At 41.4% G+C, this 17,719-nt stretch overlaps 2 protein-coding genes across 3 annotated transcripts in view; both read right to left on the bottom strand.

The window, feature by feature from the left end:
• Positions 1-3,478: 3,478 nt before the first annotated feature.
• Positions 3,479-11,796, bottom strand: cfap36 (cilia and flagella associated protein 36). Its single transcript, XM_026224714.1, has 10 exons — positions 11,445-11,796; positions 11,064-11,128; positions 10,885-10,983; positions 8,720-8,834; positions 8,039-8,126; positions 6,240-6,345; positions 5,619-5,685; positions 4,436-4,557; positions 4,203-4,340; positions 3,479-3,793 (listed from the first exon to the last, which is right to left on the bottom strand). The coding sequence occupies exons 1-10, from the start codon at positions 11,545-11,547 to the stop codon at positions 3,710-3,712; spliced, it is 987 nt and encodes a 328-aa protein (XP_026080499.1). The 5' UTR covers positions 11,548-11,796; the 3' UTR covers positions 3,479-3,709.
• Positions 11,797-13,091: 1,295 nt separating this feature from the next.
• LOC113057343 (inactive phospholipase D5) overlaps positions 13,092-17,719 on the bottom strand; it is a 37,839-nt gene continuing 33,211 nt past the window's right edge. For both annotated transcript variants that reach the window (XM_026224711.1, XM_026224710.1), the window contains 2 exons: positions 16,113-16,203; positions 13,092-15,279 (listed from right to left, as the gene is read on the bottom strand). In XM_026224711.1, coding sequence (XP_026080496.1) covers positions 15,074-15,279; positions 16,113-16,203 — 297 coding nt within the window. In that variant the 3' untranslated portion in view covers positions 13,092-15,073. The remainder of the gene's footprint in view (positions 15,280-16,112; positions 16,204-17,719) is intronic.

Genomic DNA, 17,719 nt, shown 5'->3' on the forward strand with positions numbered 1-17,719 from the left:
CAACATCTTTCCCTATTCTTTTTCTATTATATCTACATGTTTTATTTTTATTTATTGTAAAATGTTCCTGTAGCTCAAGTTGTAAAGCATTGTGTTAGCAGCGCAAGGTTGTGGGTTCGATTCCCAGAGAACACATGTTAGGGAAAAATGTTAGCCTGAATGCACTGTGAGTCAGTTTGAATAAAAGCGTCTGCTGAATGCATAAATGTATTATATAAATAGCCTAAAATAACCTTGCAATGTGTATTGTGTTAGCTGAGACGTCAAAGCTCTTTTGTTGATTTTGATTGCTTCTGTTGTCTTCATTTTTTCAGTGGTCAGCACAGCACATATCTGACCTCACGGCCGGTCTACACTGAGGTGGACACTCACTGGGTGCAGTGTCACAGCAGGAAAGACAAGGTGTGGAAGAAGTCATAAGGAGAAGTTCTGCTGGGACTGCAGAGCTGAAGCTCCTTCTCTCCTGGTGTGCTGAATATGATCTCCAGTGTCCTCTTACAGTTAACAACACTTACAGTCACTGTATTCTCAGTCATCCCTGCAGGTCTGCACATGGACACCAGTCGCAGTCAGTGTTCATTTAAAACAAGAGAAGCTGGATATCACTGTAAAGAAAAGACCAAACAAACATGAACAAGGTGCAGTTAACTGAAACATTTGAGCTGTTCATGCTTCTCTCAGACACCTTAATGAACACACCACAGAGAACACGGGGCCAGCCTCTTTTGGTGTTAAACTATTGTTAGGATTATAGGGTAAATATTCCCATGACATGGAAATGTCACTTTATGAGGTTTTTGAACATTAACTGCTCTGTGTGGTCAGATGATGACATCACTGAACTCAATGATGAACTGCCTTTTTCCTAATGAATGTTGTTTAGTTGCTTTGACACAATCTGTACTGTAATGTGGAGAGACACAGAGGAGATGAACTGTTGAATAAAGTCGTTATATTTTATTTCTTCTCGTACAATCAGTATTATCGTCACTTCATAACGTTATGGTTGAACCGCTGATGGCAGATGGACTATTCTGAAGATGCCTTCATACTTTCCTGGACCTTGACACTGTTATTAATCTAGCAGTCTATGGTACAGTCTCAAGCCTCCAGGTTTCATCCAGAATATCTTAAATTGTGTTCTGAAGACTTTTACAGGTTTGAAACGACATGGCAGTAAGTGATTAATGACAAAACTGTCTTTTTGTGGTGGAGTATCCCTTTAAATACGTTCCTCTCCCTGAACACTTGACTGCACAGACACTATTGTACATGTATTAGTCATTTATATTCACCCTTTAGATAGGTTCATTCAGCTTTTACTTCTTTTCTCCACTTGAGGTGCACGTCACTGGGAGTCAGGTATATTTCCAGCGGTGCTAATGGGTTAGAGACGCTGAGGAACACACAGCTCTTACCACGGCACTGACACACAGCACTTCATTCATCAGCACTGGGTCAAGTACTGTTTTATGTAAAATACCTTTATAATAAACAGGAACAGCACCCACCTAATGCCTGGAGAATGCCTGTTGAGAACATCATGCCATCCACACCTTCACAGTGTAAAACACACACACACACACACACACACACTGGTACACACGAACAACACCTTTCTTTCTGATGACTAAAAATGATACTTTATTTGGGAATTTCATAAAACATCTGTCCACACATCATGAAATTACAGAGTAAAATATGAGCATATATGAGTATATGTATAGTATAGTGTCCCCATAATGCATAACAATAACTCAGCACAGAGAAGAAACAGACATGGGGACTGATCATGTGAGGAGATGGACACGCGTGTGTGTGTGATCATGTGAGGAGATGGACACGCGTGTGTGTGTGGTCATGTGAGGAGATGGACACGCGTGTGTGTGATCATGTGAGGAGATGGACACGTGTGTGTGTGATCATGTGAGGAGATGGACACGTGTGTGTGTGATCATGTGAGGAGATGGACACGCGTGTGTGTGTGGTCATGTGAGGAGATGGACACGCGTGTGTGTGTGATCATGTGAGGAGATGGACACGCGTGTGTGTGTGATCATGTGAGGAGATGGACACGCGTGTGTGTGTGGTCATGTGAGGAGATGGACACGCGTGTGTGTGATCATGTGAGGAGATGGACACGTGTGTGTGTGATCATGTGAGGAGATGGACACGTGTGTGTGTAATCATGTGAGGAGATGGACACGCGTGTGTGTGTGGTCATGTGAGGAGATGGACACGCGTGTGTGTGTGATCATGTGAGGAGATGGACACGCGTGTGTGTGATCATGTGAGGAGATGGACACGCGTGTGTGTGTGATCATGTGAGGAGATGGACACGCGTGTGTGTGATCATGTGAGGAGATGGACACGCGTGTGTGTGATCATGTGAGGAGATGGACACGCGTGTGTGTGTGATCATGTGAGGAGATGGACACGCGTGTGTGTGGTCATGTGAGGAGATGGACACGCGTGTGTGTGATCATGTGAGGAGATGGACACGCGTGTGTGTGGTCATGTGAGGAGATGGACACGCGTGTGTGTGATCATGTGAGGAGATGGACACGCGTGTGTGTGGTCATGTGAGGAGATGGACACGCGTGTGTGTGGTCATGTGAGGAGATGGACACGCGTGTGTGTGATCATGTGAGGAGATGGACACGCGTGTGTGTGTGTGGTCATGTGAGGAGATGGACACGCGTGTGTGTGATCATGTGAGGAGATGGACACGTGCGTGTGTGTGGTCATGTGAGGAGATGGACACGCGTGTGTGTGATCATGTGAGGAGATGGACACGCGTGTGTGTGATCATGTGAGGAGATGGACACGCGTGTGTGTGTGATCATGTGAGGAGATGGACACGCGTGTGTGTGTGATCATGTGAGGAGATGGACACGCGTGTGTGTGATCATGTGAGGAGATGGACACGCGTGTGTGTGTGTGATCATGTGAGGAGATGGACACGTGCGTGTGTGTGATCATGTGAGGAGATGGACACGCGTGTGTGTGATCATGTGAGGAGATGGACACGTGCGTGTGTGTGGTCATGTGAGGAGATGGACACGCGTGTGTGTGATCATGTGAGGAGATGGACACGCGTGTGTGTGATCATGTGAGGAGATGGACACGCGTGTGTGTGTGATCATGTGAGGAGATGGACACGCGTGTGTGTGTGATCATGTGAGGAGATGGACACGCGTGTGTGTGATCATGTGAGGAGATGGACACGCGTGTGTGTGTGTGATCATGTGAGGAGATGGACACGTGCGTGTGTGTGATCATGTGAGGAGATGGACACGCGTGTGTGTGATCATGTGAGGAGATGGACACGCGTGTGTGTGATCATGTGAGGAGATGGACACGCGTGTGTGTGATCATGTGAGGAGATGGACACGCGTGTGTGTGTGTGATCATGTGAGGAGATGGACACGTGCGTGTGTGTGATCATGTGAGGAGATGGACACGCGTGTGTGTGATCATGTGAGGAGATGGACACGCGTGTGTGTGATCATGTGAGGAGATGGACACGCGTGTGTGTGATCATGTGAGGAGATGGACACGCGTGTGTGTGGTCATGTCTGTTCTTTACTACAGAAGCTGTGTGAGATCATCTAATGCTGGTGTAGCAGAACTACAGGAACAGAACAGATATCAGTTATGAACACAACGCTGCTGATCCCGCTCTGCTTCAGTGTTCAGATCCTCCGCTTCATTTCTTGATCACTTCTTCTTTCAGCTTCTCGGCCAGATGCTTTCTCTTCTGCAATTTCTTCTTCTCTTCTACAGATATTTCCTTGGAACATGAAAGAAAAGAAATGATTTATTAATTGATAAATCACGTTCAGATTTGTAATCCTCAACATGATTCTAAATGTCATTTCTTTTACTACTTGCTCATAATAATCAAATATTAGAAAGAACGGCTGCGTGGAGGTTATATGAACAAATCATCCAAGCACCCAACTCCAAGCCGTTTCTTATATCAGCTACATTTCATTATCATTGATAAATATTATTAAGCTGGAAAGAAATGACAGGTCCATCTTTTAAATCTAAACTTTTGAGTGTTTAATGATATCAGAGATGAGAGCAGAGGACACATTATCTGAATGTGCATCTGTCATTAAACTGAGGCCACACACATCTTCTCGTGCTAACGGAGTACAGACACACGTGTGTCAGGTCAGCAGTGTGTGATGTACCTGTGCAGTGTGTTTGGGCCCCGGGGCCGCAGGAGGAGCCTCAGCCGGGCTCTTCTGGCTCTGATCTCTCTTCAGGGCCTGGAGTTTATCTCTCTGCTGCTTCAGATACTCCGAGCGCTGCTGTAACGCCTGCTCCTCCTGCACACACACACACACACACACACAGCAGGTCAGTCAGGGGTCTGGTGTTGAGAAGCGGTGTGTGTGTGTGTGTGTGTGTGTGTGTGTCTCACAGCGAGCGCTCTGCCGTCTCTCGGTGTGTCCTCATCTCTCACACTCTCTGGGCTCGGTGTGTGTTCAGCAGACACTGAACCCTTGACAGGAGCCTTCACTGCAGGAAGAGCTTTACTTTCACCTGCACACACACACACACACACTCCTCACATCAGAAGCTTCGTTTGACAAGCACAGTGAATTAGACAAGACTGATGTGATGTCACACACATCTTCTGGTAAAATCATTCACACATCAAACCATGGCGTGGTCTTAATATGAAAAATGTATTCATCAGAATTAGGTCATTTATGTGTTTTTATGTGGTTTATTTAACGTGCATATCATTTTGTAACATATCAACAAATGAAGAAAATGTCCTGTTGTGTAAATCACCATAAAGATCATTATTGGTAAATGAGATGAGGTTTGAGCTGCTGTTAGACGGACTGTGCAGCTCTCGGAGTGTGTGTTAGAGGAGCATCTACTCTTTAAGACCTAATAATATCATATGAGCAGAGCAGGGCAAAGTCTATACCACATTAAACTGTAAAAGTACTATTAAAAAAAAAGAAAAAATATATATATATATATATATATATAAGTTTTATAAAATGATAAACTTTAGATTTTAGCCTTTAAACCATTGTTAAGAAAATGGATGAGTCAAAAGGATTAATTATTATATTAAAGAAATTATCATTACATTATTAAATCAATTAATTAACATAAATTAGGGGTGTGTGATATTGCCAAAAATGATATCGGTGTAATATTCTGGGATTTTATTGATAATGATTTGTCTGTGTTATTGTGCTGGACAGCTGACTCCTGAAGTGTTTGATATTCTTCATCTTCTGTGTGGTCTGTTCACTCTCTCTCACACACACACACACACACACACTCTCTCTCTCACACACACACACACACACTCTCTCACACACACACACACACTCTCTCTCTCTCACACACACACACACACACACACACACACACACACTCTCTCTCTCTCACACACACACACTCTCTCACACACACACACTCTCTCACACTCACACACACACTCTCTCTCACACACACACACACACACTCTCTCACACTCACACACACATTCTCTCTCACTCACACACACACTCTCTCTCTCACACTCTCTCTCTCTCTCTCACACACACACACACACACACACACTCTCTCACACTCACATGCCGGTGTGGCTGCAGACTCCGGCTCCTGGATCTTCAGCTCTTGGGGGTCCGTGGTGCCGTTGGTCTGTGGAGAGCAGAAACACACGAGTGATCAGGAGCAGCACAGATCTGCAGGACTTCAGAACATGGTCCTAGAGCAAAGCTGAAGGATCTCAATAAAGAGTCAAACTTCACTGAGTAACGTTCAGATGATGATCATTTCACCCTCATCTTCTCTAGCAGGAACATTAGGGTCATCAGATCATGAATGAAGCACTTGAGCAGGGGTGATTTAAACCGAGCGCACTGATTTCATGGCTAGAATCGCTTTATTATTAGCATGCATTTATAAGCCTTGTTCATTCACACGTTCAGCTGATGTTACTCACACACGGTCTAAAGATGACCGTCACATAGCACAATACACAAATATAATTTCATTTATTTACAAATCTTGTCTGAATACCTGAATACCTATTTTATAAAGAAACGATTTAGATTGAATTGAGTCTATGCTGTGTTTTATTTTACATCTGATTATTCAATTTCTGAATACTACTACTCTTTGAAAGGAGCTGTGTAAATCACTTCTGTGTGTTCGTGTGTGTGTGTGTGTGTGTGTGTGTGTGTCAGACTCACAGTCTCACACGGCGGGGTCTCAGACAGACTGCTGGAGGTGGAGGCCTGCTCCTCCTTCTCCTGTACCCTGTGTGCCATCTCCAGATCATACTCCTCCTTCGACCTCCTGCAGACACACAGCACAGATCGACAGCGTCCCCAAACTCAGTGAGCACAGTAAGAACCTCTCAACCGTCTGCTTTCAGGCTCAGGTGTCCTTCAGTTGTTTTAATTCCTCCTGATCTACAGGCAGGGGTGGAGGTCTAGCATCGGGTTTAACAGCCGTTGTGTGGAGACCGAACATTTCCACAGTTCTGAACGGCAAGCTTTTCTATTAGAGTCAGCAGAGCCTGTGCTGTGTGGGGTGGTGTATCAGACACCCACACTTAATAAAGTTCTTATTCAGGTATTTTCTGAATTCATAGGGGAAATTTTATTGAAATTTGACAAGTTTTTAATTGTGGGGGATTTTAAGATCCACGTCTTCTGTGAAATCTTAATATTGTGCAGTTAAGGGTCCCACACATGAACATGGACATATATTGGATTTAATTTGATCTCATGGCATTTCTTTGTGTGATGTAGATGTTTGCGATGCAGCTCTCTATGACCATAAACCAGTCATTTTTGGGGCAATAGTTTCCATGTAATTCTCTCTTTGCAGTACTTCAGTCTGGGTTCAGGGAGCACCACGGTACAGAATCTGTGCTTTTAAAGCTTCTTAATGATGTTTTTTTTCTAGTCTTTCTTGACCTTAGTGCAGCATTTGACACCATACACAGCACATCGGTCAACTCCCGTTTTTTTCGGACTATAAGTCACATTTATTTTAGAACCAAGAACCAAGAGTTCACATGAGCGTCTCCAGCCACGAGAGGGCGCTCTCTGTCTTCAGTGTAGACTACAGGAGCAGTGAGCAGCACAGAGCGCCCTCTGGAGGCTGGAGACAGTCATGTGAACTACTGGTTCATGTCAAATTCATTTTGATAAATAAGTTGCACCTGACTATAAGTCGCAGGACCAGCCAAACTATGAAAAAAAAGTGCAACTTATAGTCCGGAAAATACGGTAAATGTTTTTTTATTACAAATAAATTGCCTTGCCTTACAGATTTAAGTACAGACTAATATTAGTTAAGTATTTGTACTTCCTATATAGTTAGGGTTAGGTTTAGGGTTTGTCTTGGGGTGACTTGCATGTAATTATGCAGAATTGTTATAATAACAGTGAGTAGATGTAACAAGCACATCTCCTGATGAGACGAGTCCTCTGATCTGCTGTACATGCAGTCTCTGGCGAGCTCTAAATGCAGGAGCAATGTGATCTGTAGCTAACCCTGATCTCTTAATGGCATTCATTAACGTTAGCATCTTCATGAACAGAAACAGAAACTTGGGGACACTGATCTGCGGTCCTGCGCCGGTGAAGCGGACAGTAACCAGCACACTAAGAATATCATGCCAGTCTTTTTCGGTGGGACGTTAAGCTGCTTAGCTGCAGTGGTCTCGCAGTGGCTTTATATACTTAGCTTACACTGAACGCTATAAATCCCTATACAAGTTTTACAAGGACATCACTAACTGGGTCTCAGCTATTTATTGGGCAAATATGTTTTTAAAGCTGAGCATTTGAAAGGTTTCGTAACACAGCAGAGCGCTGGACCAAAGTTTATGACTGATTCTAGGTTTATGAGCGGACACATATGATCTCCACTGCAGGATGAGATATTACACGACACGGAGACACAGCGCTCGGGAAAACCTCCTGCTCCTCATACAAGCAGCACGTCTGGTGTCAGCCAGGGCGAGAGGAGAAATTACTTGAGAACCTCCTGAAGAATCTTCAGTTCCTGCTGCTCCAGTTCACTCACGACGTCCACACCGTCTGTCAGACACTCGGGGAGTCCTCCTGTAACACACACACACACACACACACACAGAGACACACACGCACACACACACAGAGACACACACGCACACACACACGCACGCACACACGCACGCACACACGCACGCACACACGCACGCACACACACACGCACACGCACACACACACACACACACAGAGACACACACACACACACACACACAGACACACACACAGAGACACACACGCACACACGCACACACAGAGACACACACACACATCAAGTCAATGTGCAGGTCAGCATTAATGAAACATCTGAATAAATAATAACAGTAAAAACTGATTTTACAAATACATGAGTCTCTGACAGACTCCTGTGGAAACCGTGGGATAAAAATGAAAAGAAATACATTTTATTTCACAACTCTCAATTTTGAGACATGAATTCAGGATTTTTTGACTTCTCTTGTTGTAATTCTGAGTATTCCTCTCATCATTCTGCTAATCAAAATATGTGAATTTAAAGAAAAGAGCCTCTATTTCTTTCTTTCTTTTATTCCCTGGCAGAAACATTGACTGGTGTTATGTCAGATATAATAACGTTCTGAAGCTGAACTGAGAGACGTGTGGAGTACCGTTTCTCTCCTTGATGACACGCAGCGCCTGCAGCTGCAGCTCCATGTTCTTCTGGATCATCAGAGAGCGAAACATCTGAAAATCATCTGTAGCGAGAACCGGCTGGAAAACAGTCTGATAGAAGAAGAACACGGTCAGCATCGCAGAACCAAAACCACTGGCACACATTATCACTACAGTCATCTGCACTCAGACAGAGAGATCCAGCCTTCAGATGAAGTTCATCTACAGCATCAATAACAGAGAGAGACCGCTACACTACAGTCAACACTAACTACTAATACAGCTCTCTACTGGAGCTGAAAACTCTTTCAGTACGTGTTTCAAATGAAGCATGTTTAATGCTTACAAACTTATAAAAAAAAAATGAAAAACAGGAGGGACCAATTGAAACATTAAATAGGTCAAATTAGTTTCATTCTCAGTTTAACATTTGGTGCAAAGGATGGAAGGTGCAACAGTAAAGAGGAAGAAACTGTGCAAACTGTAATGTGAGACTAAAAATACTGGTGCGCATCCATCATCCTAGAGAAAAGAGAGTAAAGAACTGGAGGCTTGAACATCTCTGGAGGAGTGATCCACAGTGTCCTCAGCCAATCAGAGCCGGTGGTTTCCAGGTCAATCTCAGCGGTGAACCTCACTAACCCAGTTAACTAATCTCCCTCGACTGCCTTAACCTGCATGTGTCTCAGCGACTCCTCATGAAGCAGAACAGGAGAACCCTGTGACAGCGCCACCTATCCAGAGGAGACCGGATCCATGCAAACTCTGCCGTTATATCGGTCCATCTCAGGATTAATGCAGGAGCTGTGAGATCTTGAGTGTCAGCCAGCTCCATTGATCAGTGCAGAACAGTTCTCTGTGCTGCTGCTGTTTATTCATGCACGGATACACACTGACATGTAGTGCAACCGTTTACTGCACGGTTCAGCGTGCCACACATCTGACGTGAAGCGCTGTGCTGCGACTACAGCGGAGAACACACTACACAAACTTCTGCGCTTTACTTTCTGCAGAAGTGGACGCTAGTTATAATCAGAGCCAGTCTGCAGATGAGAGCGAACGGATTCAACAGAACATCACATGATGATCACGGACTCCGGCTGATTCCAGCGAGTCGAGGGAGATGAACGAGTCATGTTCAGCTGATCTCACACACACGGTTCCCATCGGTCACACACTCAGTTACCTGGATCAGACATGGATGCAGATACTAAAGAAAACTTTAGCTAACACTGAACAAATCTGCTTCAAAGAACAAATTAAATGAAAGAAATGTAAAGCCTGTACAAATACTAGAAACTCTGAATATAAATAATTAGGAATCATGTACAAAAATAAAAAAATAAAACCGTGCACATTTGATTGATCTATTCCACCATGTATGTGGTTTTGTTCGCGTGTCAAGTTCTTGTCAGGTGTTTGTTTGATGGTATGATGTCATTACGTTGCCAGCCAATCACTGAACAGCGGAGCGTGTTAGAGGATCCATCTACACCTGAACACTGATCTTACAGTACTTCATCCAGAGATTTGAAGAATCAGATCATCTCAGATGTGTTTCTGTGTCGAGACTGATCTTCAGTCCAGTCTTCCTCTGTGTGTGTGTGTGTGTGTGTGTGTGTGTTTAACAAGCTCTCCAGACTAACAGAATAATGAACTGGAGCTTTGCACAGACACGTCTTTCCTTCCAAGACCAGAATATGTTCAAATAAATCAGGTTATATATTTCAAGAGCACAATCATTAAGTGTACAGGCTACAGTTAAACTACTACATATTTCCTTATATTTCAGAACTGAATAGCACATGCTATAAAATAGTATGAGCCGTTAATACACACAGATCCCTGATAATACAGGTGCGGAGATGTCTACCTGACCACGCATTTAGATCTGGAAGACGTCTGTTAGATGTCTTTAAGAGGGTTATGAATGCTTGAATGTCTGTCTGGTGATGTTTGTCTGTACGGTTCAAGCCATCTTTAAGAGACATCTTGCAGACGTGCGTGTGTTATCTGGGAACAAATCAAGTCCTGAAACTGCAGCCTCTGAACACAGAGTCAGAAAGAAGTGCAGAGCGAGAGAAAAGCCCAGCTCAGATCAGCACACTGAACTAAGAGTGAGTGTGTTTAGAGAGATCTGTGTCCTCGTGAGGACTGGTACCTGCAGGGTCCTGGTCTTGCTGAGAGAGGAGCAGGCGTCCAGGAACTGCTGCTCACTGATGCCCACCTCCTGCATGTGGTTCTCCAGCAGACGCTCCACCTCCACAGCACAACACCGTCATCAGATCATCATCATCACAACACAACACCACACACACACTCACACACACACACACTCACCAGCTGCTTGTACTGATGATGGATCTCTGTGTATGTCAGCTTATTCTCATCCTCATCATCAAACACTGAAACACAACATTACAGCAAGCTGTTTGAGCTGAAACACTATCACTGCATCTTCACTAGTAGACAGGCCTCGAAACCAGTTTCACTAATCATAATTCTGATTAACATAATTACTCTGATTTAATTCTTACTAGTAAAATACAGTAACGACGAGTGACGCTGGGAACATTTAGGTTCAGATAAACGGCTTGCCACACAGTATGCACGGTGATATACAGCTTATATTTCATCAATCGAGACGTGAGGTTTATCAGTGTTGAAGCTCGCGCGCGCACGCGTCTGCTGCGTCCTGCGCGTCGCGGCTGCGTCTAATACCTGAGCACTTGTTGTCCATGAAGTGTGCCATCGGGATGAGCCAGTCTGGGCTGCTCAGGAAGCCCGCGATGCTCTCCAGCACCCACTCGCTGTCATCCGCCATGATCACTGGAGAGACGCTCTCATCGCCGCGCGCGTTACTGCGCGCCTGTGGACACAAGTGCGTTACAAACACACGCGAGCGCACGAGCCACGGACACCCCGGATGTGTGCAACATAATCCGCAGCCGTAGCAACCGATGCGTCACCGCGGGCGTCACTTCTGCTTGTCTTGTTCTCCGGGAGTCCCGCGTGCAGTGCTCGGCCGCGCAGCGCCTCCTCCAGCGCCGGAGCGACGGACTCCCCGGGACCCGAGCGCTTCTTCTTCTGGATCTGATCTGATCTCGGACTGGTTGGTTCTTCGAAGCTCATCTCAGAGTTGTTGTCATAGCAACAGGTCCGTAACCTTAAACCTGCTCGAGAGCGGCTTATTTCATCTAAACAGGATTAGATCGCAGAATTAATACTTAAACTCTGTCGCAGTTATTATGGGAGGGTCTTGATGGAGCTGCTTCTAAGATCAAATTAAATGAATTGCTAATTACAATCATGAAATAAAAATGTGAAGCCTGTACAAATAGCCTAGAAAATGTGAATATAAATAATTGGGAATCATGAAGAAAAATATATTTTTGGCACATTTGATGTATTATAATATTCATGTAGTTTTTTTTTCATGTAAATGTGTCAAACTTTTCGTCAGGCGTATTTTTTAATTATGTGCATAAATGTTAATGCATGTTAGAATAAATGTATGTGATCAATGCATGATGTATTTTACTATTGCAGTGCTCTCTTGGGAGGTATTTCATATATAGCCTATGTGTGTGTGTGTGTGTGTGTGTGTATATATATATATATATATATATTATTGCAACCATATAATCTATGAATGAATGAAAATGCAAATCTTTCAAAAAATAAAAAAATAAAAAAAAATAAAAAATAAAGAAAATTAGAGAATGGGCTGCTTCAGGTGCTTGGATTTGTACTTCAAAATAATGAGGTCTCATACACTAGAAGTTACCTACATTTTTTTTTTATTGTATTTTTTTTCTTAACTTCTCTTTAACTTATAGTGAAAGACGTCCCACAGGTTGATGGACTGAATGTTTTCCTGCCTTGTTGGATGTTGGATTCATGATCAGTTAGGGATGCCACAAGACCTTTTTTTCAGAACCGATCCAATACTTCTGAGTATCAGCCGAGACCAATCCAATCTGATCCCAGCGCAGTTTCTTTTAAATCAGTGTGGAAGTTCTATACTTCTGTGGGTTATCCTGATCATCACTCTCGTGTGTTAAACACAATCTGATAAAATACAGACAACTCCATTTTAATGAAAAATAACAAATTAAAAAATATAATCGTAATCTATGACAAAAAATACTATTATAAACTAGGTTAGTGTATAATTCAGCAGCAAAAGATACTTTAGAAAAATCATGGGCGCACAATACTTTTATAAAAGCATTAAACATTTAGTTAATTATTTAGGGGGGAACCAATATAAAAGTGAATAAGTGTTGGACTAAATAAAATGTTACACGTTACACATTTCTCTTTGTATTGCTGCTGTAAAATACATTCATATAAAACAAGTAGCCTAAAAATATATAATATTTATGTTACGACCCTGTTTAGGGACCAAAATAAGAAAGCTGTTCCAAAGACAACAAATACCACAGTGGCCAGGGTAAAAAGTAAAAAGAATAACCAAAAATAGAAAATAGCAAGGAGTTCAAGTTCATTTTATTTGTATAGCACATTCACAAACAGCCACTAGGTTGACCAAGGTACTTTACAGAAGAGAAAATTATAAAAACATACTCAGAAAGCAAACCAGATAAAAATATGAACAACCTGTTAAAAAAAATTACAGCATAACAGTAATAAGTAAGAAAAACAAATTCTTCTAGATGGAGTGTATAAATGAAGGATTCAGAGAGGTAGACAGGAGCTAGGTTATGTAAAGATTTATGAACAAAGAGTAGAATTTTGAAGTCTGTTCTCTGATGAACCGGAAACCAGTGTAGAGATCTGAGAATTGGAGTGATGTGTTCATGTTTGCAACACTTCACAAGAAGTCTGGCCACAGCGTTTTGGACTAGCTGAACACACGCAATCAGACATTTCTACATTTTTAAGGAATTGCAGTAACCTAGCTGAGATTTCTAGAGTTTTGGGAGTGAGAAAGTCTCTGATTTTAGAAATTAGATGAAGTTGATAGAAACTGGATCCGATAACAGAGGAGATATGTGTATCAAATTTTAAATGCTGGCTGACAAGAACACCTATGTTCCGGACCTGTGAAGATCTAAAAACTGATAAACTGTCCAAATTAGGACGTATATACTGAGAACTCTCATTAAAACAGAAACAATTACTTCGGTCTTGCCTTCATTTAGGAAGAGGAAACTTAGGGCGAGCCATGCTTTAACATCCTGGAAGCATTGCTGAAGAGAGGTAATCACTTCTGAATTGTTTCTTTTGATTGGTAGGAAGATTTGAGTATTGTCTGCATAGAAATGAAAAGAGACACCATGTTTCCTTAGAATAGAGCCTAGAGGTAGCATATAGAGAGAAAATAGAGACGGGGCTAGGATAGAGCCTTGCTGAACGCCACAGGTCTGAGGTGCGGGAGAAGAGGGAAATCTAAAACAATAAGAACCACAGAGTCTCCAGAATCAGTCAAGAGATAAATATCATTTAACAGACTCATTGCTGTTAGCAGACTTAAAGGGTTAGCTACCCGAGAATGAAAATTCATGCGCATCTGTAATAAAACATCCCCCTGTAGTGAATCCATGCATTTTTGTGAGATAAATATTTTATTACATTTATTACGTTTTATTACAGATTTGTGTTGAAACAACATACATCAACATAAATCACCTTGCAGATATATACTGAATCAGCAAAAAAAAAAAAGAAAAAAGATATATGAACATTTGTAGAAAGATTTTGTAAAATCCTGCCTGTAAAAATTATTAAATTAACTTTCAGATACAGTGCTTGAAAATGCATAATTTTAATTAAGCATCACCGTTTAATGGTAAAAAATATCTGGAAGCACATTCAAAATGAATGTGACATTGAAAACATTTTCCCCCTTATCGTTAAAGCAAGGAATTATTATTTTGAGAATAGAAAGTCTCAGTGCAACACTTAAACAGAGACAAACATCTTAAAACAATTCATACAACATTTCCATGTGACATTAAGATGCATTTTTGTGATGTTTGTATCTCAAATGCATCTCCTGTGAGCACCTATAATCATGGGAGTGCAGAGTAATGTGCAAAAGTACAGACAAACCATGTCATCTTGCTGCCAAACAATAGGGTAAAGGAGGCGAATAAAACGAAGTCTGACAGCACCACGTTTGATTGCATTATGAAAATGCATCCTAATAACAGGTGAAACCTGGGCCAAACAATATAGCAAAATATTTATAACCTTACAAAAGATGGTTTCGATAGAAAGCCTTGATTGCTATATTAACTCGAGGTGTTTGGTAGAATTGAAAGGAAACAGCCAACAAATTGATTGATAAGTTTAAGGTTTGCATGTGATCTTCAAACATGTTTTCAGAGAGAATCGTTTGCCGTGTGCATGCTGCATGCTGGGATGTTGTTTGGCTGGAGTGTTTTACTGTAGTGGGAGTGCCAGTCTCGTTCAAACACAGCTTTCATCCGTTCAACTACACTTGAGTTGTTCTGCTTCACCTGCTGACTGATCACAACACCAACACCGGCGCTGTAGACAAACTCATCGCCCACCCAGTTTAAATTCCCTGAGACACCAGAAACATGGTTTTAGGAGAAGAAAAACACCAGAAAAACATGTTTTTTCCCTCAATTCAAATATCAATTTACAATATGACATCAGCAGCTTAAAGGGTTAGTTCACCCAAAAATGAAAATAAGCCCTCAAATTACTCACCCTGAAGTCATCCTAGATGTATATGACTTTCTTCTTTTAGACAAATCTAGTCTGAGTTATATAAAACAGTGTCCTGGCTATTCAAAGCTGTTTCATTGCAGTCAGTGGGTTTTGTAGTGCTTCAGTCCAAAAGAAGTTAAATTAAAATCGCCCATCCTTAAAATAAAAGTGTTTCACACATGGCTCCGGGGGGTGAACAAGGTCCTCCTGTAGGGACTCGATGTGTTTTTGTAAGAAGAATATCCATATTCAGATGTAATAATCACTTGAATGTAGTTAGCTCTCACAGTTGTACACAGAAGCAGTTCTTGGGTTATGATGTATGTTGCACATGTGCTGGTGAGTCTCGTGAAAAACAAAGTTTGTTATCAGGAGCAAAGGAAGCAAAGGAAAACCAGTCTCATATCAAAATCCTCCTACATTCTTCGATTGAGTTGCTAAGGGAGGACTTTGTTGGCCCCCCAGAGCCGTGTGAGACACTTTTTTAAAGGATGGGCAATTTATATTTGACTTCTTTTGTTGTGCAACGATAGAGCTTGAAACATCAAAGACCAAATATCATTTTTTTATATAACTCTGACTGGTTTTGTCTGAAAGGAGAAAGTCATATGCACCAAGGATGACATAAGGGTGAGTAATTTATGGGCTAATCTTCAATTTAATCAGTGCAGAGGATGTTCTCACCTATATACACAGATCTGTCCGTCACCATGTATCTGTTGTGATTCACTCCATAGAGATGTCCATTGCTCTGCTTCAGTGGAATGAAGAACTTCTACAAAGAAGAACAGAGTACATACTCCGTCAGTTTTGGTCTGTATGAGTGACAGCAGTCCAGCCACAGAAGACATTTATAGCTCATGAAATTAAATCATCCAGGTCACAGATTACTTGATGAATGTTGTATCTGGACATAAACACAACTGAAAAAAATGCACTGTAGCAAATCATATTTCTGATACATCTGTTCAAATGATTCTAGCACCAACAATATTTATTGTGATTCCTGAGGCCAGTGGCTGTTAGCTCTGATCGCAGGGATCCGCACAGCTGCTCATTTAACTGATGCTATCTGTGTCTATAACTTCATCACATCTTCAGATCACAATAAATCAGGAAGCTATTATACAGAGCCCATAAGCAGACATGGTCGGTTCACTTAGCTTTGTTGTGGCCACTACATCATAACTTGTGGGAACATGATAATATATGTTGGGGCCGCAAGAAATTCATTTGAGGGACGACATCGATTTCTTGTGGCCACAAATTCTTATGTTGAGGGAATGACATATTTCTCTTGTGGACACCAGTTTAATGCATAAACAAACCTGCATGACCATAAAAATCCCAGGATCATTAAAAATAGATAAACATTTTTTTTAACATTAAACATTTAATTGAATATTTGTATTATTATTATTATTACATTAACTTATTAGGGCTATATTTTTATATTTTTTGTTATATATGCTTATTTCCCCTTTAAATTTGTGTATAACTTTACCTAGTTAACGTTTTGTATAATTATGTTAGTATTTGCCAGCCTACCATATATTTTGTAAATAAATGCCTGAATATTAGGGCAATAAAGTTTTGACTTTATGATTGTATTTATACCCATGTGTGATGAAATTAGCGTGTTGTTTACAAATTGAACTACGTGAATGATTAATTTCTCAACAAAATACTATAGTATTTATAATTATGGTCCATTAATTAGCCAAAATAAAATGAAATACATGTTAAATTTTAACTGCATTCCAGCAAAAGTCCCAGTCATAATCAAGTGACATGTCAAGCATTTACAGTAGGCTATTATTTACAAAAGTATTTAGAATGTTAAATAAAGAGATCGAAATGAAGGGGGAAAAATGAATATAAACGAATATAACCAATAGTAAACAATAACCAATAATAGGCTAATCATAATAATATTAGTAATATACAAATATTACAGGAAAAATACTATCAGTTAAAGGACTTACAAGACTGTAGTATGGATCAAATTTTTTTTATTGTAGGACTATTTTTTATTATGCATTTTATGTAACATATAACACGTAACACTGCAGTTCTTCAAAATTGTTAAAATACACACGCACACACACACACAGACACACACAGACACACACAGACACACTGCTTGTTAGGATGATTAGCTAAACAGGTTAAACCTGTGCCAAATTGGCTGATTATCTGATCATGCTCCTCCCGAACCTTCTTAATAAAACATCATTAATGGACAACAATAAAGAATCAGAAAATGTTCAAATCTATGTGCATAATGTCCA

Source organism: Carassius auratus, chromosome 38 (genome assembly GCF_003368295.1).
Source record: "Carassius auratus strain Wakin chromosome 38, ASM336829v1, whole genome shotgun sequence".
Classification (NCBI taxonomy): Eukaryota; Metazoa; Chordata; class Actinopteri; order Cypriniformes; family Cyprinidae; genus Carassius; species Carassius auratus.